Genomic DNA, 27,317 nt, shown 5'->3' with positions numbered 1-27,317 from the left:
CCATTAACCGAAAATACATGGTAAGTAACTCAACAGCCAGGACTCTGGAAAAAGGTCACACAATCAAGCCCCTAAAAACCTTACAAGTGGTTTCTCTGGGCAATATTCCCATGCCAAATGAAAAAGCACAAAAACCGCTTTCAAGAAAAGGACTGTGCGTATTCCACCCCATTTTATCTAGATATAGACATGCCCTTTCAGTCCGTCATCAATTTTGGTCATATGGACAAAAGTTACCCTAAGAGAATATATTCATATCCTTGTCCCGTTAAAGAGAAGCTGATAAACAGCACCATTTCCAAAGGTACAACGACTTTTAAAATTATAACCCAGGTAGAACACGCTTCATTCTTAATATCCACCTTTATCTACTAATTCTTAGGTTGGAGGGAAGGGAGAGGCACATTTACACATACAAAGAGTAGCAAAAATATTAACAGACACTTGAAAATTATATTACGATTAACCAAGAGGAGGGATTGGGCAGGGGGTTAGAAAGGACTACATAAACACAATTATCAAAAAGGTTTTGATCGGGAAAGACCCACATTAGCAAGGATCATTTATATGCCAGCTCCCATTTTTTCTTTTCCTTCCCCTCCTCCATCCTCCACAGCAAGAGCACATTCATTTTTGCAGTTAACTAAAATCTGGCCACTGCACCGTACTATGAAGATCGCTGCATGCATACCTTTTCCTCTGAGTGCCACTGCTGACCCGAATGTTGGGTGTCTGTGGGCCCTGACTATGCAGGAGGTAAGTGTCTATGGTGGGCACGGTGACTGATGCCTCCCCACTTACTTTAGGGCTGCCGATCTTGCTCTTTCCAAGTTTGCCTTTGCTGCGTCGGGACTGCTCATGGTCAAACTCTAAGTCCTCCAGCCTCTGGGTCAGGGCGAGTTTTTGCTGGATAGCCATTCGTAACAAAGTGTTTAGAGTCTTCTTCTCATCCTCTGCGGCTGCTAACTGTCTCTGCATCTCATCCAACTGGGTGACATATTCATCACATCTGCAACCAAAACGGAGAAGGGGTCAGGGGAAAATCTTGGTGAAACTGAATTTGGACTTAAGTTGAAAAGTAATAAATTTGACCGAAATTTAGAAATTTAGAAGACTGGTTTAAAGATCTAGCAATAGAATGTAGATAACCTATAATAGCAGAAAATTGGAATGTATGTTCATCCATACAATGAAGGATAGACAGGACATTTAAAAAAATGTATTATTATTTTCTTGTTGTTTTGTTTGTTTTTTAAGACTGAGTCTTGCTGTATTGCCCAGGCTGTAGTGCAGTGGCGTGATCTTGGCTCACTGCAACCTCTGCCTCCCAGGTTCAAGCAATTCTCATGCCTCAGCCTCCCAAGTAGTTGGAATTACAGGAGTGTGCCACCATGCCCAGCTAATTTTTTTATTTTTTTAGTAGAGATGGGGTTTCACCATGTTGGCCAGGCTGGTCTCGTACTCCTGACCTTAAGTGATCCTCCCACCCTGGCCTCCCAAAGTGCTGGGATTACTGGTATGAGTCACCATGCCCAGTGATGATCATTTTTTAAAGAGACAGGGTCTCACTATGTTGCCCAGACTGGTCTCGAACTCCTGGCCTCAAGTGATCTTCCTGCCTCAGTCTCCCAAAGTGCTGGGATTACAGGTATCAGCCACTGCACCCAGCCCATATGGAGACAGTCTTAATAGGCAACGTCTTAAACCCCAGGGACAGAGTTATTGTGGGGCTGCCGTGTAACAGCAGAGTAACGGTCAAGTCTCCCACAATGTCCACAGTACCTGAAGTGTCTTACAGTAGCTCTTTTTACTGTATAACATTTTATTCTTTGGAGGAATGTAACAAGTTTATTATAGGCTATGCCTATAATATCCAAAATAATAATGTTTATGAAGAAAACATTTCCTTATCTGTATTTACACGTTTTAGTTTTAGTACAGATTGCAGCTGTTGCTCTTGTCAATTTGACTGATTTGCGTGAATTAGAAAACTGAGTATTTTCAATGATTTCTCAACCAGATGACAGAGCAATGAGTTGTCAAAAAAACAAAAAACAGAAAACCCTGCAAAAACCAAGAATTGCGCAAGGTTTGATACAGATATAGCAGGCTGTCTGAAACATCTTTATTCAGATTTCATACTTGTGCCAAAGAAGGAAGATAAGCTTAGTGATCTTTTTTCCTTACCAAAGGCAAAACCTGAGCACATATACATTTGGAAGATAGAGGTGGCGTGGGGAAAAAGCTCATTCTGAGTTTTTTTTTTCCTGAATTTATTTACCCACTAAAATATGAATAATAAATATTGTTCACGCCAAAAAAAAGTATATGAAAATGGACAATTTGGGGATAACAATTCCTTTTTATAAAAAACTATTATTATTATTATTATTATTGAGACGGAGTCTTGCTCTATCACCCAGGCTGGAGTGCAGTGGCATGATCTCAGCTCACTGCAACTTCCGCCTCCCAGGTTCAAGCAATTCTCCTCCCTTAGCCTCCTGAGTAGCTGGGACTACAGGTGTGTGCCACCATGCCCGGCTAATTTTTGTATTTTTAGTAGAGACGGGGTTTCACCATGTTGGCCACGCTGGTCTCGAACTCCTGACTTCAGGTGATCCACCCGCCTTGGCCTCCCAAAGTGCTGGGATTATAGGTGTGAGCCACCGTGCCTGGCTAGGGGATAATAATTCTTATATAAATCAGATTCAGACTTGAAATGTCCTTTGACATTTTTAAAAGTTTCCTTCTCAAAGAGGAAATTTATGTTTTCGTGATTCCAAATGTAATCCTGATTCTTTCATCAAAGAGGGGGACATTGTGCCCTATTCCTATTCTCTATCCTGTCTACCATAGCAGCCAGGTAAACACATTCTATTCCCCAAACACTGTCATGCCCTGAGACCCAGAAGCCAGTTCCCTCCAGTTCCTCTGCACCCCTGTGGGCTTTCAGGCACTCAGCCTTCTCACTGCCATCTCCAAGAGATTCAATCACAAGGTCTGAGCTTAAGCCTGTACTCTCCTAACATACAAAAAAAGCTGGACAGTTTCTGGGGGACTCCTATAAAGCTCAAGAGATCTTTTTTTGTTTGTTTTTAACACTTTTACATGTATCAGCTACGTGTAAATTATTTACGAATTCTGCCAGTAAAGACATAGTAATTATTTGTGAATTTTGCACTAAGTTTGCATCATACAAGATATATAATTGGTGGGATTTGGTCGGGCATGGTGGCTCATACCCTAACTCAGGACTTTTGGAGGCCAAGGTGGGCGGATCTCTTGAGCCCAGGAATTTGAGACCAGCCTGGGCAACATGGCAAGACCCTGCCTCCACAAAATCCACAAAAATTAGCGGGAGTGGTGGTGCAAGCCTGCAGTCCCAGCTACTCGGGAGGCTGAGGTGAGGTGGGAGGATTGCTTGAGCCCAGGATGTCCAGGCTGCAGTGAACCGAGATGGCGCCACTGCACTTCAGCCTGGGTGACAGAGACCCTATCTCAAAAAAAAAAGTAATTTTTTTTTACACTGCATTGTGACAGCAAAATATGTATTTCAACAGTATACTGAAAATCTCAAGATTCTGAAAACTTCAAATCAAATACATTCTTAACAATCACTTCACATTTAAAAACAAAATATGGCCGGGTGCGGTGGCTCACGCCCATGATCCGAGCACTTTGGGAGGCCAAGGCGGGTGGATCATGAGGTCAGGAGATCCAGACCATCCTGGCTAACACGGTGAAACCCCGTCTCTACTAAAAGTACAAAGAATTAGCCAGGTGTGGTGGCGGGTGCCTGTAATCCCAGCTACTCGGGAGGCTGAGGCAGGAGAACGGTGTGAACCCGGGAGGCAGAGCTTGCAGTGAGCCGAGATCGCGCCACTGCACTCCAGCCTGGGCAACAGTGCAAGACTCTGTCTCAAAAAGAAAAAAAAAGCTGGGTGTGGTGGCTCATGCCTTTGATCCCAGCACTTTGGGAGGCTGAGGATAACGAGGTCAGGAGATCGAGACCCTGTCTCTAGTAAAAATACAAAAAATTAGCCAGGCGTGGTGGCGGGTGCCTGTAGTCCCAGCTACTCAGGAGGGTGAAGCAGGAGACTCTCTAGAACCCGGGAGGTGGAGCTTGCAGTGAGCTGAGATCGCGCCACTGCCCTCCAGCCTGGGCGACAGTGTGAGACTCTGTCTCAAAAAAAAAAAAAAAAAATCTAAGTAATTAGCTGGTATGATGATTATTAACCTTCATTATGACAGTATCTTCTCACACAGTACTAAAGGTAAGGTGCTCTTATATACTTTCATGTACTTCCTTCACAGAACTCTATTTCAGAGGTGATAATATTTAGCTATTCTAGGAAGTGGGGTTTTTCCCCTTATTGAAAGCTTTTTATTTGGAAGGCGAGTCTCTTTGGGGTGCATAAATTCTAGAAACAATCTATTAATATTAACTCACTTAAAAAATATTTTTATGTAATAGAATTTCTGGATCCAGAGTGTTCAGTAGGGGGCTCTGGAAAACAGCACAGAAGGCTTGCAAAATTTTAGATACATCAGAGTGGACTTCCACAGATTTTCTTCACACTTAGCCATCCTAGACTACACACTGAATACACTCAACATGCACAAAGGCAGGGCTGTGAATTTTAAAGCCTTTTCCCCACCTACCACACCCAGTCGTAGGAAGAAAATACTGTTACCTTGTTGCAAACATTGCTCTCAGGGAGGAGAAGGTTGCAGCATCTTCTTTCAAAGCCTTCAGTTCATTTCTAAGCTTCGTCATGGTTTCAGTCACCATTGCTTTTTCATTTTCATATTTGTTCTTGAGATTAGCTAGTGCCACCTCAGCTGTCTAAAGCAGAAAATCACACTGCTTACAATTTTCATATCAGGAAAATCCATCATACAGATTGCTTCATGCTGGGCCTATTATGTTCTTTTATAAAAGGAAAGTGAAATTGATTTGGTTACATTTTATATAAACATAGGTATGCGCTTCGGACAGAGGAAAGTTTTTCTTTAATGTCAAAATGTGCTGTGAATTCATANTGCGCTTCGGACAGAGGAAAGTTTTTCTTTAATGTCAAAATGTGCTGTGAATTCATAATGTAGTTAAATTGCCCTATAAGCCCTCTGTGAGCCAGAGTCAGTATCAGGAGCTAAGAGAATGCCAGTAGTTTAATACATATTTAATGCAGATTGTTGAAAGTATGGGATTTCAGGACAAGGAGGGAGCCAAAATGAAACTTTATACAAGAAAAATTTTACTAATTATTTCGTAAAGAAGCAGAGCTTCTATTGGAATAATCAAATTGGAATATGTTAGAACTCAAATTTTGTCACCTGTGCTCTGTGGGGCCAAAACATAGAATAAAAGACATACACCATTGTAATTTATAATGTAAGTATATGATAAACTATAAATCCATGTTATATGTTTAAGGAAAAGAAGTGATAGAGAACTAATTACTTTCTAATTTGCATACAATTTGTCCAAACAATGAAAGAGTCAAATATAATTCCTTAAAAATCTCCATAAAAGTAGGGGTTACGAAATGTTGAATGAGTTAAAACATTTGTTTGAATCTAGGATTTGGGCATAGTGTTTCAAATCAAGAGCTACCCTGGCACACACATAAGTAAAAAAACACACTGACTGAATCAATGCATAAAATCAGTGTATACTTAGGGATTGCCCGTTTGATGCATAGCACATAGTTTGCATGTTGAAGCCAAACTGGGAACACATTATTTTTATGAACTGGAAACTATAACTTTTCAGAATGTATACAAATACCCCATACTAATGAAAAACCCCATTACGAGTAGAGAAATCCATTACTAATGGGATTTCCCAGGAAGACTACCCTGGTTTTTAACATTTCTTTTGGGGCTTGAAATGGGCAGCTTGAAACCTTCATATGCAAAGTGACAACATCTATAGAAATAAATTCTTTCTTAATTAAATCAATGTTGGGATGGGGTACTTTGTTACTGTTTTGGTTTCGAAGTAGTTTCTTATGAGTTTTGACTGGATTTAAATTCAGATTAAAATGAGACTTTACTCATAAAATACTTTTGTATGTTCTGTAGTGTTAATACTTGGAGGAATCTTCAGAAATATTACACATTCAGAAAATTATCCACAATGCAGAAATTGACCGAGGGAAAAACGGCAGTTGTTTAGTGTTTAAAAAGCTTAGACACATATTCATTTAAAACAGAAAAGTATGTTTAAGTTGTGAAAATGTAGATGTAACAAATTTGTAAGCACAGAGTCCCATGGTCAGTATCTAAGGGGAATAAAGAGGGGGATAACAGAAGAGCTAGACCTGAAATAGAAATACAAACTCATTTATTGTTTGTGACAAATACCCTAAAGCCTCAGTTTTATTTGTAGATTTGTTTGTCCATAGACTGTGCAAAGTTTTTCCAGAATTAAGTAATTTTAAGTATCCATAACTCATTGGATTTGCTGATGTCTGCATTCACCACATTCTCCACACACTCCAAAGTTGACTTTCTAAATAAAAAAGTCTTATTTCCAGCCACGTAGACCTTTGTGAGCATTCCCTGAATATATCATTCTATTTTGTCATTCCTAAGCCTCTCTACCTACTGTTCTGTCTGGAATTACTTCCTCCTCCTCTGGAAAACAACTCCTTACCCTTTAAGAACAAACTAAAGTATAATTGCTTCTGTGAAGTCTTTTCCGCTCCTCTAGGAAACCTTAGTTGCTTCCTCTGCATTGTTCTCATAACTTGGATTACAGCACGTGTAATGCTGAACTGTCATTGTGTTTCTATCCTGACATCCCCAGGAGGCTGAGTCTTCTGGAAGGCAGGGACCATGTGTTAGTCTTTGAATCTTCAGCATGTAGCACAGTGCTAGATGGATGGTGCTTCATAAGCATTTACTGACTTCATCAGAAGGCACTGTGCCTATGAAAAAATCCTTAAGTAAATGAGAAGATTCATAGAGACTACAGAATGCCTATTTTATTTATTTATTTTTAACTTCTATTTTAAGTTCGGGGTACAGGTGCAGGATGTGCAGGTTTGTTACCTAGGTAAATGTGTGTCATGGGGGTTTGTTGTACCTATTATTTCTTCACCCAGGTATTAAGCCTAGTATCCATTCTTTATTTTTCCTGATCCTCTCCTTCCTTTCATCCTTCAGCCTCCAATAGGAACCAGTGCGTGTTGTTCCGCTCTATGTGGCTATTTGCTCTCATCATGTAGCTCCCACTTATAAGTGAGAATACGCGGTATCTGGTTTTCTGTCCCTGTGTTAGTTTGCTAAGGATAATGAATGGTCTCCAGCTCCAACTGTGTCCCTGCAAATGACATGATCTCATTCTTTCTTATGGCTGTATAGTAGAATGCCTATTTTAAAACAGGGAGATTTCCTTTTTACCCTAGAATTCTCACCTTAACCTTAAAAATGAACATTCCACAATGTCTAAATATAGTGAATGTCATCTGTTAATACTTAAAGTTATTTATGGCACATAAGCATCACAGCAACAGGCCCAACATAATGAACATGTAGACCAAATGTATCACTAGAAACGGGTTTTCATTTAATTTACTGAGTCCATATAGACTGTAACTCTAATGTAATGCAAATGGTACAGGTTGAGCATCCTTAATCCAAAACCCAAAATGCTTCAAAATCTGAAACCTTTTGAGTGCTGACATGAGGCCATAAAATTCTACACTTGACCTCATGTAATGAGTCACAGTCAAAATTTTGTTTCAGCCACAAAATTATTAAAAATATTGTATAAAATTACCATCAGGCTATGTATATATGAATACATGAAATTTCTTGTTTCCTGTCTCATGAAATTTCATGTTTGGACTTGGATCCCATCCCCAAGTTATCTCATTATATATATATATGCAAATGTCCAAAATCCAAAATCTGAAACATTTTTCATCCCGAACATTTTGGAAAAGGGATACTCAACCTGTACCACAAAAAATTGTGAAAATAAAACTTCAGCTAGGAATGCTTTGCTCTGTTCTGAATTCCCGTGGTACTGTTTACATCACTCTAAAGCGCTTGATGAGTCCTATCTTATAAATAGCTATAGGCAATTGTGGAATTCCTACTAGAGCATGTCATTTATTTTTGCATTCCTGAAAATATGTTATTTTATTACTGCCTCCCAGAAAATATGTAATCAATGAATGCTGGTTCACAAATTAGTCTCTGTTGGTGGGCCAAGTGTCCTTATCTATACCTCTGTTTCAGTTAAGCATCTTGATTTTTTTTTTTTTTTTTTTTTTAAGACAGATTTTCACTCTTGTTGCCCAGGCTGGAGTGCAATCGCTCAATCTCAGCTCACTGCAACTTCCGCCTCCCCGGTTCAAGCGATTCTCCTGCCTCAGCCTCCTGCGTAGCTGGGATTACAGGCACGCACCACCACGCCTGGCTAATTTTGTATTTTTAGTAGAGACGGGGTTTCTCCATGTTGGTCAGGCTGGTCTCAAATTCCTGACCTCAAGTGATCCGCCCGCCTTGGCCTCCCCAAGTGCTGGGATTACAGGCGTGAGCCACTGCACGCGGCCCTAAATTGTTAATATTCAACCTTTAGGAATAAGTCAGAGAAGTTATTTGGATGGCTTGACCAAGAATGCCCTAGGATAGCATGTCCTTGATAAAGTTTATGTAAGCCTTATCTAATACGGTATTGGTTATTTATGACCACTCTGAATCATTGAGTCTTTAAATTATAGCAGAGTTATAATAATAAATTCCTTTATTCTGACCTAAAATTGGAGTCAGATCTCTCACAAACTCTTCATTCACTCTAATCTTTTCTATTTTTCTAAAGTGACAACACAAAATAAAGTCGTATTTTGCCCTTAGGTTTATATAAAACATGTTAATAGTGCAAACAGTATTATAGCTTATGGTATAGATGTCAATTATATAAATAGATTTATGGGAACTAGAGATGAGGACTCGAAAGCTGCAGTGTAGATGACATAATAAGGGCGTGGTTTTCCCCAGATAATGGCAAACGGAGAAGGCATTCTGAATCTGAAATTAACCTTCAATCTCTAAAGACCAAGAGCTCCCCTGACCTACTATTCACTGGCACTGCTTGCGTTTGCAAGAGGGCACTTGGTGCTTTGTTGCTTCTCTTTATCAACACCAACACTTATTCAGCACCTTTCTCAAATATGTGTCTTTTGAGGCTATCTTTTCAGATAAACTAAACAAAGGTGAAAAGAATTTTCCTGCTTATATTTCGCAGCACTCCCACCCAGGTAAAACTCAAGGGTGGAAAACAATTTCAGTCATTAAAGAGGGCTGGGAATTAGACAGGTTCATGTTGTAACATTACTACTTGTCCAGAAGGACAGGATCAATAGCTAGGAAAAGCTCCCTATTACTTAAGCTCTGACCCATGTGAGTTAACATCCCATATGAACCTAAATTTCAGATACGTGGTCACTAGCACAGGTAGAGCTCATTCTCATACTCTCTCACACGCACACTCTCTCTCATTTGCTTGCTAACGTGGCCCCAAACTATTTAATTTGTTGATAACAATCTGTCTGGCTTTGTTTCTGTAACTCAGTTCCTCACAGTTGTCTTGCCTTTCATCCCTGACTTGTTCATTTATTTAGCACTCTTGTTTCTCTAGGTTTGGGATGAAGGACAAAACACTCCTTTTAATCTTGCTATACTTGGCTGGGTGTGGTGGCTCATGTCTGTAATCCCAGCACTTTGGGAGGTCGAGGCAGGCGGATCACTTGAGGTCAGCAGTTCAAGACCAGCCTAGACAATATGGTGAAATCCTGTCTATTTGAAAATACAAAAAATTAGCCAGGCATGGTGGCACACGCCTGTAATCCCAGCTGCTTGGGAGGCTGAGGCATGAGAATCGCTTGAACCCAGGAGGCGGAGGTTACAGTGAGCTGAGATGGTGCCACTGCACTCCAGCCTGGGCAACAGAGTGAGACTCTGTCTCGAAACAAACAAACAAAAAACAAAAACAAAAACAAAAAATTCTTGCTATACCCCTAGAAATTGAGTCTTGAATCTGAACCTCCAGCTCCAAAGCCGGGGTCCAGTTATTGGCCATCAGACCTTCTTCATGATCTGCACCCAGATTTCCCTCTGTTTGCTCCGGCTGTCTGCTGGGTGTCTGTCTTTCTTGCTGTATCTCCCTGGTTGGTGTAACCTGTCTTGCCAGCCTATTCTGCCACCCTCCATCTCCTGTTTCCACAGCTACTCACTGCCAGGCTTCAGCCCAGCACCGCCTGAGCTGCCTTTCTACATCTGCGGAAAGGCATCTGGATCTTCTCCTGTGTTTTTAACTTCCTCACCTCTGCCTCCACCTAGCTGGGCACAGATATTTCATCCATTCACTCATTTAAAAATAATTATTATTATGACATTCTGATCTGACACTGGAACATGGTTTTATTTCTCCACTGACCAAGAATCTGAACTCTCATCTTGATGATACTGGATACTCAATAAATTAGGGAATAAATTAGTTAAGAAAGCTTTAACTAGCATGCTTTCACCAGTAGAATGAGATTACCTGCTTATTGGCTTTCAATACCGCCCTCAATGTGGCAATCTGCTCCCGTTTGGTGCTCAGCAGGGACTTTAGCTTGAGGATCTCTTCCATTAAGGCTTCCTTGTCTTTATCAATCATGGGGGCTAGCTCCCGAGCCGCTGCTCTTTGACGAGACAGTTGCAAGGACCGGTCCACAGCTTTCTGCAGATGCTTGATTTGGTCCCGGATTATGGCATTAAGGTTGTAGATATTCATTGGCTCTTTGCGGATGTCACTTGTATCCAATACTGGAGATGACGGTGGGGCAGTAATAACAGGAGAGATTGTGGGGGTCTTAGTTGGACTTGGTTCTTTGCTGGCCTCTGTGCTTTCTTTTGCAACTGGTTCAGATGAGGTCCTTGTTTCTACCGGGGATGACACACCCCGCCTGGCTAATCGTGGGGACAAAAGTCCTCTGGGATCATCAGGCCCTTTCAGGCTGCCACTGCGGGTGACTCTGCTCTGCCTATAGTAATCCAGCATGACCCTGTTGGGAGTTTCATTATTACATAGACACACATGGTGGTAAAGCTGAGCTAACTCCTCACTGAATGTCACTAACTCATCCTGGGCCGTATTAAGAGTATTGTGATTTTCATTGGCTATGCTGGTCATCTTTTGCAACTCCTTCTCCATGTGGGCCATCTTCTCACCACTCTCTTTGGTGGTCTTCTCAAGGCTTGTCACCTGCTCATCATACATCTGGATTTTACTCTCATATTTGGCCTTCTCATCAGTGTAGTTTTCTACAGATTTATTATATTTCTCCTTTAAGGCCTTAATTTCAGCTTTCAGATCAATCACCTCAGTAACTGCCACCCTATATTTGCATTCAAGGATCTCTAAGCCATTGATGTCCACCTCGTAGTCATGGGCCTCCTCCCCTGAGTCCCGGCCCTTTTCCCCGTCCAGCTCGGCCTTGAGCTCCTTGCTGCTTTGCAGGCCCCTCATGGCATTGACGTGCTCTGTGAGCCGGTGCACGCGCTCATGCTGCTCCGTCAGTGCCCCCTTGGTGTGTTCCAGCTGTGTCTGTGACTCTTGTAGGTTGGCCAAAAGAATGGCCTTTTCCCGCTCTACCTGCAATGGCAAAAGAAAGTCTCTGAATGACCTCAATGCAGCACCAATGATGAACTTAATCCATTCACAGTCGGGCATGTATACACTTAAAAATCACTGCAGCAGAGCCAATGTTCCCACTATTTCAAATTAAAATGGAGGGTTTTTTATTTCAGCAGTTCTGGTAAGTCAATCTAAAAGTACATAATTCTAAAAGAATTATACTGCAAGTAGTTACCCATCAATTTCACTTGTATCATACACACATACTCATGAAACTTCAATGTTATTAGAACAATCTTATTTTCATTTTTAACACCTTGCAGAAAACAACATGACTTTGAGATAAGCATAGGACTGGTGTTATTTTTATGAGTGCCTTATAGTACATCTGTTTTTCAGATCATTAAGTGACTGTATCAGGGTGCCTATGAATCAATCATCCTTTCCTTCCCAGAGCTCAACCCCAAATCAGGTTTAAAACCTAAGGCTTTAACTTACTAAATATTGCTGAGTACTTTAACCATCCTCTTAAAAATAAGCATTTAGTCCCCAAAACAAACATGCACTACATTTGACAGTTTTTATCTTTTTTTAAGACAGGGTCTCGCTCTGTCACCCACACTGGAGTGCAGTGGCACAATTGTGGCTTACTGAAGCCTCTGCCTCTCAGGCTCAAGTGATCCTTCCACCTCAGTGTCCTGAGCAGCTAGGACCACAGGTGCGCACCACCACACCTGGCTAATTTTGTGTGTGTGTAGAGACAGAGTCTTGCTATGTTGTCCAGGCTGGTCTTGAATTCCTAGGCGCATGCCAGCCCCCTGCCTCTGCCTCCCAAAGTACTGGAATTACAGGCGTGAGCCACCATGCCCAGCTTTGATGGTTTTTAATATAAAAGTAAAAAAATACATACGGAATTTTAGAGCTAAAAGAACAATTTATAAGTCAATTCAATTCCTTTAGTCCAAAATAGGAACTGTAAATATTAGCAATTAATTTGAATAATGTGATATGTTTATGTAGACAGGAAGTATTACCACGTGATGAAAAACACTCAGGTGTCCATACAAAACACTGTCTCATTAAACATAGGTATATAAGAAATTGCAATGTGAAAAAATTTTAAAGCATTTCTCTCCTTCCATATGGGTAAATATTATGAATTATGAGTTTTTGCATTTATAATGTAACTGTTTCTCAGTAACCAAATAATATTGTTTACATTATTGTTCTATAAGAAGTATCATGGTGTTCATATCCTTCTGCACTTGTGTTTTCTTTTCTTCTTCTTTTTAAAAAATAAACCATCATGAGATCTGCCTTAAGAGCAATGAATTGATGCTGAATGTCTTTATATCTAAAGGAAGATATCAATTCAACCTTTTTTTTTTTTTTTTTTTGAGACAGAGTCTCGCTCGGTCATCCAGGCTGGACTGCAGTGGTGCGATCTCGGCTCACTGCAAGCTCCGCCTCCCAGGTTCACGCCATTCTCCGGCTTCAGCCTCCCAAGTAGCTGGGACTACAGGTGCCCACCATCACGCCCGGCTAATTTTTTTGCATTTTTAGTAGAGACAGGGTTTCACCATGTTAGCCAGGATGGTCTCGATCTCCTGACCTCGTGATCTGCCCTCCTCAGCCTCCCAAAGTGCTGGGATTACAGGCGTGAGCCACTGCACCCGGCCCAATTCAAACTTTCAAACTTCCTGGATCATACATTAAATCCCTAAATGGCAAGTAAAATTATTATAATTAGAATATAATAAATATTAATCATTAAGTATGGTTAATATTTTAAAACTAGCTTATTACTTTAGGATATACATATATATATGTAAATGTATAATACAGTAGAGTAGTATTTTTATGATCCTTTGTGGAACCTGATGCCCCTCATTAACTATCATGGTAGTCCTCTCTTGGTAAGGTTCTGATATGCATAAGTTTCAGTTACTATGCTTTAGTTAAAACATCAGCTACTCCCCAAACCATGGTCCAAATTTCAATGACCAAATAGATTGATTGTGAGCCATGCATAATGCACAATCTTCGCTGCCAGCTGTTCAGTCTATAAAATCACTACATAACATCATGACCTATGGCAAATGACACCACTTCATTCAAAGTCAACCAGTGATTGGTTACTATGTGTCTGTTATTCAGTTCACTCACAGACGGCTAAGGATATAGTTGCCTTGTCTTGTCTCCTAGTGATAAATCCATGTGATGTTTTACAAAAATGGATTACAACAAGAAAGAAAGCACAGCAAAGAAACAAAGAGTGACAATGCTGGAAGTAAAATTTGAAAAAAAACCATAAATGGAGTCAGGTGCAGTGGGGTGTGCCTGTAGTCCTAGCTACTCCAGGGGCTGAGGCAGGAGGATTGCCTGGGCCCAGGAGCTGAGGCAACATAGTGAAACCCTGCCTCTAAAAAAATCCCCGAAACTACCTAAATGGAGTTATAGAAGAAATAACTGAATATGGAAATGTTGACACTAATGCTGTTTGAGGGACTTTAGATGTGCACCCAAAGAAACTTAGTGGAGGCAATTTTTTCAATTTATTAAATGAAAAAGTACAGTATGGCCGGGTGCGGTGGCTTGTGCCTGTAAGCCCAGCACTTTGGGAGGCCGAGGTGGGTGGATCATGAGGTCAGGAGTTTAAGACCAGCCTGGCCAAGATGGTGAAACCCCGTCTCTATTAAAAATATTTTAAAAAATTGGCCGGGCATAGTGGCATGCACCTGTAATCCCAGCTACTGGGGAGGCTGAGGCAGAATTGTCTGAACCCGGGGGGCAGAGGTTGCAGTGAGCCGAGATCACACCACTGCACTCCAGCCTGGGCGACAGAGTGAGACTCCGTCTAAAAAAAAAAAGAGAAAAAGAAAAAGAAAAGTACAGTACGGTAGTTGCAAAAAGGATGAAAATGTCGAAGAGGAAGTGATGCTGGCACATTAAAGGTACTCGCAAAGATATTTCCAGATGTTGAAAGTGCAGAGGATAAAATGTTGGAAGATGATCCAAACTTAAAAATGAGGAGGACAATTTGCCAAAGCAAAGAAAAGATTCTTGCTCAGTGTCCTAAGTTTTTTTTTTTTTTTTTTTTGAGATGGAGTCTAGCTCTGTCGCCAGGCTGAAGTGCAGTGGTATGATCTCTGCTTGCTGCAACCTCCACCTCCTGGGTTCAAGCAATTCTCCTGCCTCAGCTTCCCAAGCAGCTGGGACTACAGGCATTCGCCCCCACGCCCAGCTAATTTTTGTATTTTTAGTAGAAACAGGGTTTCACCATGTTGGCCAGGCTGGTCTCGAACTCCTGACCTCGTGATCTGCCCACCTTGGCCTCCCAAAGTGCTGGGATTTCAGGCATGAGCCACCGCACCGAACCCTAAGTTTTATAGAAGAAGGCAAGATCAAAATACACTTGATAAACTGTTTACAAAGAAATAAAAGTTTAACTCTCAATGTTCCTAATGTTTTAAATTATGAAGTACTAAGTACTTTTACTATATTTTCATTTCTATATGTATTTATAAATAACAGTAAGAGACTTTTTAATGTTTCACAAAAATATTTAAAGATCACAACACAACTGTAAATTTCCCCATTAATTATTAAGTTTGTTTTGCATGGTTTCAGTTTGCATGATCATTTTTTACTGTCCCGGACTACTATGCATTCCAGGGACTGCCTGTATAGTATGATCACATATATTAGAACTTAAGATAACGGTTTTGTTATCTCAAGTTGTTATTTAGAGGCTTTTAAGTTATAGCTCTCATCTTATGACATGGTGTTTGCCCATATCTATGAAAGGAAAGCAACTCACAAATTACATTTTATGGCTGCAGAAACCAAATTATTCACAAATGACAGTACTGCAGGTAAAGAACGGGGCCTGTGGCATCAGAGAATACTGGAGTCAAATCTCGGGACCGACATTTACTTAGCTATGTGACTCTGAGAAAGCTTCAGTTTGGTAACCTATGCAAGGAGCACAGTAACACTTCATAGGAAATTTCGATGATGAAGTGAGATAGTGAATTTAATGCTGAAGGTTCTACAGTGTTAGCTATTGTGAACAATTGCTTAGCTGTGGTGCACCTCCCACAGCCAAAATGTTTTTACATGGCAAACACATCTGTTTTCACAATTTTGAAAATTTTATAAAAGCAACTCTTTCATTTCAGAGTCAGGAAATATTTGAATACAAATCTTAGCTGGATTTCATTAGTTATAATAGAGTGTATCTCCAGAGGTGATGATGAATTTGCTTACCCAGACTATTTGGGTAATAGTTTTCAGTGAAAAACCTGGTAATTATGTAATATGGTATTTGATGAGTAGCCATGTCATTTGAATTTTTCATAAAGGAGATGGAAAATCTCTAATCTATGCAATCTCAGTGAAAACTGATTATGTCAGAAGTGTTTTTCCCTTTTTTTCCCTTGAAAATTAAGCAACTTTGCACTGGAAAGTATAAACATTACTCGATTAGTACACATGATTACAGATAAGACTGTTTCCAAAACGCCCTTCAAAAGGAAAAGCCTCTGAATCAAATAAACATTGGATCAAAACAAAATGTACTGAATGTGTCTGAAGCTTGTTTTAGCAGCAAAAGTGTTAAGATGAATAAGGTAATGCCTTTAGAACAGTCTTCAATCTGGACTCTGACAGTTCAGATTGAATGTAAACATTTTCTAAGCCTAAAAAAGGTAAGTCTACAGTGTCTTCATGACAGCATCTCCAGAAAACATCAAATAGAACACTGTCTCTCGCATGTATGCGTCCTCCCTACACAACAGGGGTCCTCAACTCCCAGGCCTCTGACCAGTACCGGGTTGTGGCCTGTTAGGAACCAGCCCACATAGCAGGAGGTGAGTGGCAGGTGAGCAAACATTACCGCCTGAGCTCTGCCTCCTGTCAGATGAGTGGCAGCGTTAGACTGTCATAGAAGTGCAAACCCTATTGCGAACTGCGCATGCGAGGGATCTAGGTTGCATGCTCCTTATGAGAATCTAATGCCCTCCAACCACCTGCACCCTATCTGTGGAAAAATTGTCTCCTATGAAACAGATCGCTGGTCCAAAAAGGTTGGGGACTGCTGCTATACAGTACTGCTTTCTATATTTTTTTTTTTTTTTTTTTTTTTTTTTTGAGACGGAGTCTCGCTCTGTCGCCCAGGCTGGAGTGCAGTGGCCGGATCTCAGCTCACAGCAAGCTCCGCCTCCCGGGTTTACGCCATTCTCCTGCCTCAGCCTCCCGAATAGCTGGGACTACAGGCACCCGCCACCTCGCCCGGCTATTTTTTTGTATTTTTTAGTAGAGACGGGGTTTCACCGTGTTAGCCAGGATGGTCTCGATCTCCTGACCTCGTGATCCGCCCGTCTCGGCCTCCCAAAGTGCTGGGATTACAGGCTTGAGCCACCGTGCCCGGCCTGCTTTCTATATTTAATACGTTTCTGCTGAAATCAATTGAATAGGAAATTGTATCCAAATTACACATATATTACACACATATGTAAATATATATTATACACATATATCATATCTATCTGTCTATATATATTTCTCCCAGATAATTAAGTTTGGTCTGACAAAAAAATTACTAAAATACAGGTAATTTTGTAAAACTCCAACATTATATTTTCACTTAGCTATTAAGGCTTAGAGTACCTTAAATTGTATTTGGATTTCAAAGAGCAGATGCTTAAACTGTTTTTTAAATTAATTACTTTATTTATTTAATTTATTCTTTTGAGATGGAGTCTCACTCTGTCGCCCAGGTTGGAGTGCAATGGTACGATCTCGGCTCACTGCAACCTCTGCTTCCTAGGTTCAAGCGATTCTCCTGCCTCAGCCTCTCAAGTAGCTGGGATTTCAGGTGTCTGCCACCATGCCTGGCTAATTTTTGCATTTTTAGTAGAGACAGAGTTTCACCGTGTTGGTCAGGCTGGTCTCGAACTCTTGACCTCAGGTGATCCACCCGGCTTGGCCTCCGAAAGTGCTGGGATTATAGGCGTGAGCCACTGCACCTGGCCTAAATTGTTTTAGATTTAGTGCTTTGAATGAATAAAATGCAAAGCACTTTAAAGCTTAAAATTACTCCACATTTTAAGTGTTACTATTTTAATTTCCATTTGTAAAGAATTTATCCGAGAGAGAGTTGAGGGGTTTATTATAATCTTCTGTAGTGATTGAGAATAGTTGTCTTATTTCTGTTTCTACAATCTTCATTTTCTGTCTGGAACTGGAGATTTTGTTTTTTCATGGTAGAGCTGGCTGTTTTGCCAGAAAATCTGACTTCAGTATTTGTAAACTGTTTGGTCTAGTGTAAGTATAAAACATGTGTTTACTATTATTATCGGTGTTACTATATCCCATAGAAATTATTTTTTACTTCACTGAATATTTACCTTTTATTTTTAATTTTTTAATTTTTGAGATGGAGTCTCACTCTGTCACCCAGGCTGGAGTGCAGTGGCATGATCTTAGATCACTGCAATCTCTGCCTCCCGGGTTCAAGCGATTCTCCTGCCTCAGCCTCCCGAGTAGCTGGGATTACAGGGACATGTCACCACGCCCAGCTAATTTTTGCATTTTTAATAGAGACGGGGTTTCACCACGTTGACCAGGCTGGTCTCAAACTCCTGACACCTCAGGTGATCTGCCTGCCTCAGCCTCCCAAAGTGCTGGGATCACAGACGTGAGCCACTGCACCTGGTCTAAATTGTTTTAGATTTAGTGCTTTGAATGAATAAAATGCACAGCACTTTAAAGCTTAAAATTACTATACATTTTAAGCGTTACTATTTTAATTTCTATTTGTAAAGAATTTATCCAAGAGAGTTGAGGGGTTTATTATAATCTTCTGTAGTGATTGAGAATAGTTGTCTTATTTCTCTTCCTACAATCTTCATTTTCTGTCTGGAACTGGGGATTTTGTTTTTTCACGGTAGAGCTGGTTGTTTTTCCAGAAAATCTGACTTCAGTATTTGTAAACTGTTTGGTCTAGTGTAAGTATACAACATGTTTACTATTATTATTGGTGTTACTATATCCCATAGAAATTATTTTTTACTTCACTGAGTGTTTACCTTTTATTATTTATTTATTTTGAGATGGAGTCTCACTCTGTTGCCCAGGCTGGAGTGCAGTGGTATGATCTTGGCAACCTCTGCCTCCCGGGTTCAAGCAATTCTCCTGCCTCAGCCTCCCGAGTAGCTGGGATTACCGGCACGAGCCACCACACCAAGCTAATTTTTGTATTTTTAGTAGAGACGAGGTTTCACCATGTCGGCCAGGCTGGTCTCAAACTCCTGACCTCATGTGATCTGCCTGCCTCGGCTTCCCAGAGTGTTGGGATTACAGGCGTAAGCCACCGTGCCCAGCCTCAATAACTTTTTATAAGTAGAGATGGGGTCTCTTTTTGTCGCCTAGACTGATCTTGAATTCCTGGCCTCATGCAATCCTGCCAATCTGGCTTTCCCAAGTGCTGGGATTACAGGTGAGAGCCACTCTGTCCAGCCAAGTCTTTTGACCCTCAATTTGACACTTAAATGATGATGTGATTCTTGTAACAGTATACATAGCATCAATATGCACAAATGGAATTCATAAATAATTTGTTCTTCTCTGCTTGAAGAGAAACAACTCTGATAATGCATGTCTGTGCCCCAACGAAAGAGAACTCTACGAAAAAAGATTGAGATAGAACAAAGAAACTCTATATGAGGGAATTCATCAGTTGTTAAAAGAAAAGTGTCTACTTTAGAGTGTGTGGTGAAAAGAAAATTCTCTCATGCACATGAACACACAAAAGTCAGTCAACTGGATGAAGACTAAAAAAGATGTAGGGAGAGGGGGCCCTTCCCAACTCTTATGAGATGAGTACTACTCTGATACCAAAACTTGAGAAACAGCACTTTGGGAGGCCAAGGCGGGCAGATCACTTGAGGTCAGGAGTTTGAGACCAGCCTGGTCAACATGGTGAAACCCCATCCCTACTAAAAATACAAAAATTAGCCTGATGTGGTGGTGGGCACCTGTAATCCTAGCTACTTGGAAGGCTGAGGCAGGAGAATTGCTTGAACCTGGGAGGCAGAGGTTGCAATGAGCTGAGATCATGTCACTGCACTCCAGCCTGGGCAACAGACCAAGACTCTGTTTCAAAAAAAAAAAAACAAACTAAAAAACAAACAACCTCTCCATCCCAGAGAAACAAATTACAGGAAAAGAAAACTAAAGACCAAGACCTCTTATGAATATAGACACAAAATCCTCAACAAAATACTAGCAAACTGAATCCAGCAACATAACCAAATGCAATCACAGAAACACAATGTTGATTTAACATTTGAGAGTCAATAAATATAATATACCATACTAATAGAATACATGAAACCATATTATCATCTCAATGTATGAAGGAAAAGCATTTGACAAAATTTAATATCCATTTGTGATAATTAAAGAAAAGTCAACAATCTAGTAACAGAAGAAAACTCCCTCACCCGGATAAAGGGCATCTGTGAAACACCCACAGCAAAACAAGGATGGCTGCTCTTGCCATTTTTATTCATCATTGTACTGGAGTTCTAGCCAGGGAACTTAGGTGAGAAAATGAAATAAAAGGTATTGAGGAAATATCTTTTAAGGAAAGAAAAAAGTAAAATGATCTTTATTTGCAGATGACATGATCTTGTATGTATTAATAGAAATTCTTAAGGAATCCACTAAAAAACAACTATTAGGACTAATAAACAAGTATAGCAATGTTGCAGGATACAAGATCAATATATGAACATCAGTTGTATTTCTATATATTAGCAATGAACAATGAAAAATAAAGTGAATAAAATAATTGCTTTTATAGCACTATCAAAAAATAACATGCTTCAGAACAAATTTTTTTCTTTTATTGAGATGGAATTTCACTCTTGTTGCCCAGGCTGGAGTGCAATGGCACAATCTCGGCTCACTGCCACCTCCACCTCTCGGGTTCAAGCGATTCTCCTGCCTCAGCCTCCCAAGTAGCTGGGATTACAGGTATGCGCCATCACGCCTGGCTAATTTTGTATTTTTAGTAGAGATGGGGTTTCTCCATGTTGGTCAGGCTGGTCTCAAACTCCTGACCTCAGGTGATCCACCTGCCTCAGCCTCCCAAAGTGCTGGGAGGCCTGAGCCACTGCACCTGGCAGGAATAAATTTAACAGAAGAAGTGCAAAATGTATACAGACGCGCCTCAACTTGTGATGGGGTTACATCTCAATAAACCCATTGTAAACTGAAAATATCATGAGTATGGCCAGGCACAGTGGCTCATGCCTGTAATCCCAGCACTTTGGGAGGATGAGGCGGGCAGATCACCTGAGTTTGATCAAGAGTTTGAGACCAGCCTGGCCGACATGGTGAAACCCTGTCTCTACTGAAAACAATTTTTTAAAATTAGCTGAGTGTGGTGGCACGTGCCTGTATTCAGCTACTCAGGAGGCTGAGGCACAAGAATCACTTGAACCCAGGAGGTGGAGGTTGCAGGGAGCCAAGATCGTGCCACTGCACTACAGCCTGCGCGACAGAGTGAGACTCCATCTCAAAAAAAAAAAAAAAAAAAAGAAAATATCATAAGTCTAAAATGCATTTAATACACATAACCTACCAAACATTATAGCTTAGTCTAGCCTACCTTAAAAGTGTCCAGAACACTTATGTTAGCCTACAGCTGGGCAAAAATAATCTAACTCAAAGTTTTTTTTGTTTTTTGTTTTTTTTAAGACAGGGTCTCACTCTGTTGCCCAGGCTGGAATGCAGTGGCACAATCTCAGCTCACTGCAACCTCCACCTCCCTGGTTCAAGTGATTCTCCTGCCTCAGCCTCCCAAGTAGCTGGGACTACAGGCGCACACCACCACGCCCGGCTAATTTTTGTATTTTTAGTAGATACAGGGTTTCACCTTGCTGCCCAGGCTGGTCTCGAACTCCCAACCTCAGATGATCCACCTGTCTCAACCTCCCAAAGTGCTGGAATTACAGGTGTGAGCCACCACGCCCAGCCCCTCTCAAAGTCTATTTTATAATAAAATGCTGACTATCTCATTTAATTTATTGACTACTGTACTGAAAATGAAAAACAGAATAGTTGTATAGGTACTCAAAGTATGGTTTCTACTAAATGTGTATTGCTTTAACACCATTGTTAAGTCAAAAAGTTTAGTCAAACCATCACAAGTTAAGGACCATCTGAACTCTGAAAATTATAAAGCATTGTTGAAAGAAATTAAAGAAGACCTAAATAAAGGGATAAATAGCCTCTGTTTTTGGGTAAAAAACTGAAAGTTAAGATGGCAATACTACCCAAATTGATTTACATATTCAATGCAAACTCCAACAAAATTTCAGATGGATTCTTTGTAGAAACTGACAAGATGGTCAAAAAATTTATATGGAAATGCAAAGAACCTGGAATAGCCAAAACAGTCCTGAAGACACTTCTTGAGAAAGAACTAGCAAACTTTCCTATTTCAAAAATTGCTACAAAAAAACTATAATCAAGATACTATAGTATTGGCATAAGAACAGACATATAAATTAATGGAACAGAATTGAAAGTCTAGAAATAAGCCCACATATACATCTATGACCAACTGATTTTGGACAAGGGTGCAAAGATAATTCAATGGGGGAAAGAATAGAATAATAGTCTTTTCAACCAATGGTGCTGGGACAACTGGATGCTCACATGTAAAATAGTAATGTTGATCTCTTCCTCACATCATATTCAAAAATTAAGTCAAAATGGATCAAAGACCTAAATATAAGAGATAAACATAAAATTCTTAGAGGAAAACCTAGCCATGAATGTTCATGACCTTAGATTAGACAACAGTTTTGTATGACACCAAAAGCACAAACAACAAAAGAAAAAAAATAAACTAGGCACATCAAAATTAAAAAGTTTTTTTTAGCTGGGCATAGTGGCATGCGCCTGTAGTCCCAGCTACTCAGAAGGCTATGGTGGGAGGATTGCTTGAGACCAGGAGAGTCCAGGAGTTTGAGGCTGCAGTGTGCTATGATTGTGCCTATGAATAGCCACTGCACTCCAGCCTGGGCAACATAGTGAGATCCCATCTCTTTAAAAAAAAAAAAAAACTCCTATGTACATCAAAGGACACCATCAAGAAAGTGAAAAGACAATCCATAGAATGGGAGAAAATATTTGCAAATCATAAATCACTTTTATGATAAGGGATTTGTATCCAAATCGGTAAAGAACTGTTTCAACTCAGAAATAAAAAGACAGCCCAGTCAAAAAATAATCTGAATAGACATTTTTCCACAGAAGATATAAAAGAGCCAATAAGCTCATGAAAAGATGCTCACAAGGAAATACAAGTCAAGATGATAATGAAATACCACTTCACATCCACCAAGATGGCTATGATTGAAAAGGCACATAATAACAAGTGTTAGTGAGAATGTGGAGAAATCTGAACCCTCATACACTGCTGGTGGGGACATAAAAGGGTACACTCAATTTGTTTTCAAAACTAGCAGTTCCTCAGAAGGTAAAACATAGAATTACCATATGACCCAGCATTTCCAGCTCTAGAATGAACTCCCCCTGGGAATTAAAACATACGTGCACACAAAAACTTGTACATAAATGTTCATAGCAGCTTTACTGATAATAGCTAAACAAATAGAAACAACTCAAAAGTCCATCAACTGATGAATGGTTACATGAAATGTGGTATATCCATACCATGGAGTATTATCTGACAATAAAAAGAAATGAAAATGAAGTGCTAATATATTACAGCATGGACGAACCTTGAAAATGTTACGCTAAGTGAAAGAAGCCAGTCACAAAAGGCCACACATTGTATGATTCCATTTATTTTTATTTTATGTATTTATTGAGACAGGGTCATGCTCTTTCACCTAGGCTAGAGTGCAGTGGCATGGTCACGGCTCACTGCAGCCTTGACCCCCCAGGCTCAAGCAATCCTCCCACCTTAGCCTCCCCAGTGGCTGGGACTATAGGCACACACCACCATGCCCAGCTAATTTGTTTTGGTATTTTTGGTAGAGATGGGGTTTTGCCATGTGGTCCAGGCTGGTCTCAAACCCCTGGCCTCAAGCTATCCTCCTGCCTTGGCCTCCCAAAGTGCTGGGATTACAGGTATGAGCCACTGCGCCCAACTAGTTTGTAAAGGTAACCTCTAACTATAAAATCTGTAATAGTTTAACCACTTAAGTTGTCAACTTTGTACTAGGAAATAATTATACTTGTCACTTTAAATTTCAAAACCCAAGAACTGACCAATCTTGTTTTAATCAATATCATCCTATAAATATTCTGTGAGTCTTTAAGCAGAGATAATATTTGACTTGTTCAACTCTCTCTGTGTAGCAACTCCACTTACTAGATTTTTGACCTTGAACTAATGACATAACACAGTCGTGCCTCAGTTTCCTTATCTATAATATGAAGATAATAATACCCTCTACCCCATACAGTTGTTATAAGCAGCAACCAATTAAGCAAATATATAAAAATTGCTTTGAACTCTTATGGGACATATAACAAATTACCATCACCACTTAACATCAATCATTATAGAAAAAATTAAAATTGCCTTTAACAGACTGGATCAAAACATAATAGGAATCTATTTCTTCCACATCCATGAAGATGCAACAAAATATATTAATTTTAGTTTTACAGAAACATTACTGTCTTCTCATACTACATGTGAAATTACATATCCAATGTAATACTGAAAAAAAAAATCCAGAGTTTTCCCCTTCTTAGTTTGACTCTATGCAGATGTAAAGTTAGAGGCTATTTATCAAAGACAGAAATTTCAGCACAAGCATACAGGACTCCTTTAAATGGATTAAGTAATTTAGTTAGTATTTCCAGACAGTATCTACTTATTTTCATTCTAATGAAACTAATTAAGGTATTTGACTGTCACTGGAAAATGTCAATTACAACCTATTTGAAATAATGAGGTCTTGAGGGCACCAAAACACCAAAATAATTTATCCAATAATATGCTGAAAAACTTCTCTCATGAATAAAGGATGACACTCATTGAGCTACTCACTATCAAAGACTGTTGTCAAGTTTATAGAGACTCTGAGGTTAATCAAAATGTTTTCTTACTGTATTTTTTGTGTATATGTTTCTGTGTTATGTGAAACTTAGCATGAGTAGCTAAGTTTAAAATATTCCTGTATGTTATTCCATAACCTAGGAAGGCATACAGTTCAGTAAAATATTCACTCTAATTTGTTCTGGGAAAAAGCTCTCCCTAATTTAGATAGAGGTTTACCATCACTTGCCTTTCCCATACATTTTATAATTTATGTATTGACTGTTTATACAAAGTGATGCTGGGGACCTTCTTGGCATCTTGGAACCTGATGGCAGTTTCCAGGACAATAATAATTTACAAAATGCTATGACTTATACACAGTTTCATATTTACCATCCCATTCGGTCTTCACCATTCTACAGAAGAGGCATGGCATTATTACCAGGGCTTCAAGGCAGAAGTCTGCAGGTTGCATGGAAACAACTCCAGGAGGCGCTATTTAAATTGTAGTCGCTATAAATTGTCATACTTGTTATTACCATTTCCCAGCAGATGGCAGTATGATGGCTTGAAGAAGGAGACCTGATTTTTTTTTTTTTTTTCCATAGTTTTCTCCAACAAAGGCATGGCAGAGACTAGTGGTGGGGCTAATTTATTACCTTCCCCTTTTGAATGAGCCTCAGAGAAGCAAAACAACTCACTCAACATTCCTGATAATTAAGGCAGAGGTGAGCACGAAGCTCTGTTTTTTTTTTAGATTGCCCAAATTCCTATTTAAGAGGTCTGAGGAGTCATGCCCTACAAACCATAAGTTCTCATGGGATGGGTTTTATTTAACCCTGTATATCAACATTTACTTTCCAATCTGACACTGGCAAAGGAAGAAAACCAAAATACATTTCCTTGCCATACCTTGAAATTGCCCTGCAAAGCCTCTTGTGGGAAAAATCCACATTCCGTAGAGAATCCCCTTCCCCCTTTGTTTTCCTTCCTTCCTTTCCGGATCCAGGAGATAATCAGCTAAGAGCCAGGCACCCTTCTAAGTGCAATAAGAAACATGTTACAACCTGCTGTCTCTGAAGTCTGCTGAGAGCTTCCTCTGCACAATAAAACTTGGTCTCCACAATCCTTTATCTTAACCTGAACATTTTCTTTCCGTTGATCCCAGGCCTTCAGATAAACTCAACCAATTGTCAACCAGAAAATGTTTAAATTTACCAATAGCCCAGAAGCCCCCGCTTTGAGCTGTCCCACCTTTCTGAACCAAACCAATGTATTTCTTTCTTTTTTCTCTTTTTTTTTTTTTTTTTTTTTTTGAGAGACAGTCTTGATCTGTCGCAGGTTGGAGTGCAGTGGCATGATCTCGGCTCATTGCAACCTCCGCCTCCTGGGTTAAAGCGATTCTCCTGCCTCAGCCTCCCAAGTAGCTGGGACTACAGGCACGCACCACCATGCCCAGCTAATTTTTGTGTTTTTTTTAGTAGAGACAGGGTTTCACCATGTTGGCCAGGATGGTTTCAATCTCTTGACTTCATGATCCACCCACCTTGGCCTCCCAAATTGTTGGGATTACAGGCGTGAGCCACCGCACCAGGCCCAATGTATTTCTTAAATATATTTAATTGATGTCTCATGCCTCCCGAAAATATATAAAACCAAGCTGTACCCCGACCACCTTGGGCACGTGTTCTCAGGACCTCCTGAGGGCTGTGTCATGGGCCATGGTCACTCATATTTGGCTCAAAATAAGTCTGTTAAAATATTTTACAGAGTTTGACTTTCTTCATTGACAGAGGCATTGTTTTTTCCCTGGAACCAGTTTAAATAAATATCTATGGATGGGAAAACATAATTCATGTGCATAAATTGAGCCTTATAGGAGAAGAAAAGGCCGAAAGGGTATGGAACTAGGTATGCTGTTTTCAAAGGAGTTCTTTAAAAAAAAAAAAAAGTATTTATTTTAACTGACAAAAATTGTACATATTTATTGTGTACAACTTGATGTTTTGAAATATGTAGGCAACGTGGAAATTGAGCTAATTGTGACATGCATGACCTGACATACTTATCATGTTTTTGGTGATGTAACTGAACCTATAATATCAAAATCATTAAACGTTTGTTTTACTTATTTTCCTTTCTCTTTGTCCTTTTCTTCCTCCATGCATGACTGCTTGCACATAGTCATTCGGTAGACGGTAGTCACTCATAATTGACTAACTTTGCATCCTAACCCTGGCTGCCAGTAAGATTAATGAACTTGTTTTCCTTTCAAAGAACAATGATCCTTAGGTCATGCAGACCTCCTGGATGGCATCCAGAAGTTTGACTGAGCTGAGGGACGCAAACAACTTTGATCTTTGGGGGATTTCATCTCCTGCAAAGCTGCCTTGCTCACAAAAACCCCCAGTTACGTTCAAAGGCAGGTAGGATTTGACAGATTGTCTCTCCCACAATGTCATTTTTGGCCAAAATGAATACACCTTTCTCTACTGCTAAGCACTGATGTGTCAGTATTTGGCTTACTGCCCATCCAGCACACCGACCTACATTTGGGGGTTCTACAACACTGAGAACACTTAA

At 40.1% G+C, this 27,317-nt stretch overlaps 1 protein-coding gene across 8 annotated transcripts in view; it reads right to left on the bottom strand.

Annotated features, from left to right (window-relative positions):
- BICD1 (BICD cargo adaptor 1) overlaps positions 1 to 27,317 on the bottom strand; it is a 271,468-nt gene that overhangs the window by 45,289 nt on the left and 198,862 nt on the right. For 5 of the 8 annotated variants that reach the window (XR_003121813.1, XM_025402493.1, XM_025402496.1 and 2 more), the window contains exons 5-7: positions 10,562 to 11,656; positions 4,695 to 4,846; positions 802 to 1,009 (exon numbers count right to left, since the gene is read on the bottom strand). Coding sequence is in view for 7 of the 8 variants with exons in the window: in XM_025402493.1 (XP_025258278.1) it covers positions 802 to 1,009; positions 4,695 to 4,846; positions 10,562 to 11,656 (1,455 nt within the window). In the remaining variant the exon portion in view is untranslated. Of the gene's footprint in view, positions 1 to 691; positions 1,010 to 4,694; positions 4,847 to 6,165; positions 6,936 to 10,561; positions 11,657 to 27,317 lie in introns of those variants that run through there. The other 3 variants (XM_025402491.1, XM_025402492.1, XM_025402497.1) reach the window with 2 other exon arrangements.

Source organism: Theropithecus gelada, chromosome 11 (assembly GCF_003255815.1).
Source record: "Theropithecus gelada isolate Dixy chromosome 11, Tgel_1.0, whole genome shotgun sequence".
NCBI classification, from domain to species: domain Eukaryota; kingdom Metazoa; phylum Chordata; class Mammalia; order Primates; family Cercopithecidae; genus Theropithecus; species Theropithecus gelada.
Note: the sequence above shows the minus strand (reverse complement) of the source record. Positions and strands in the feature narration are given on the sequence as shown.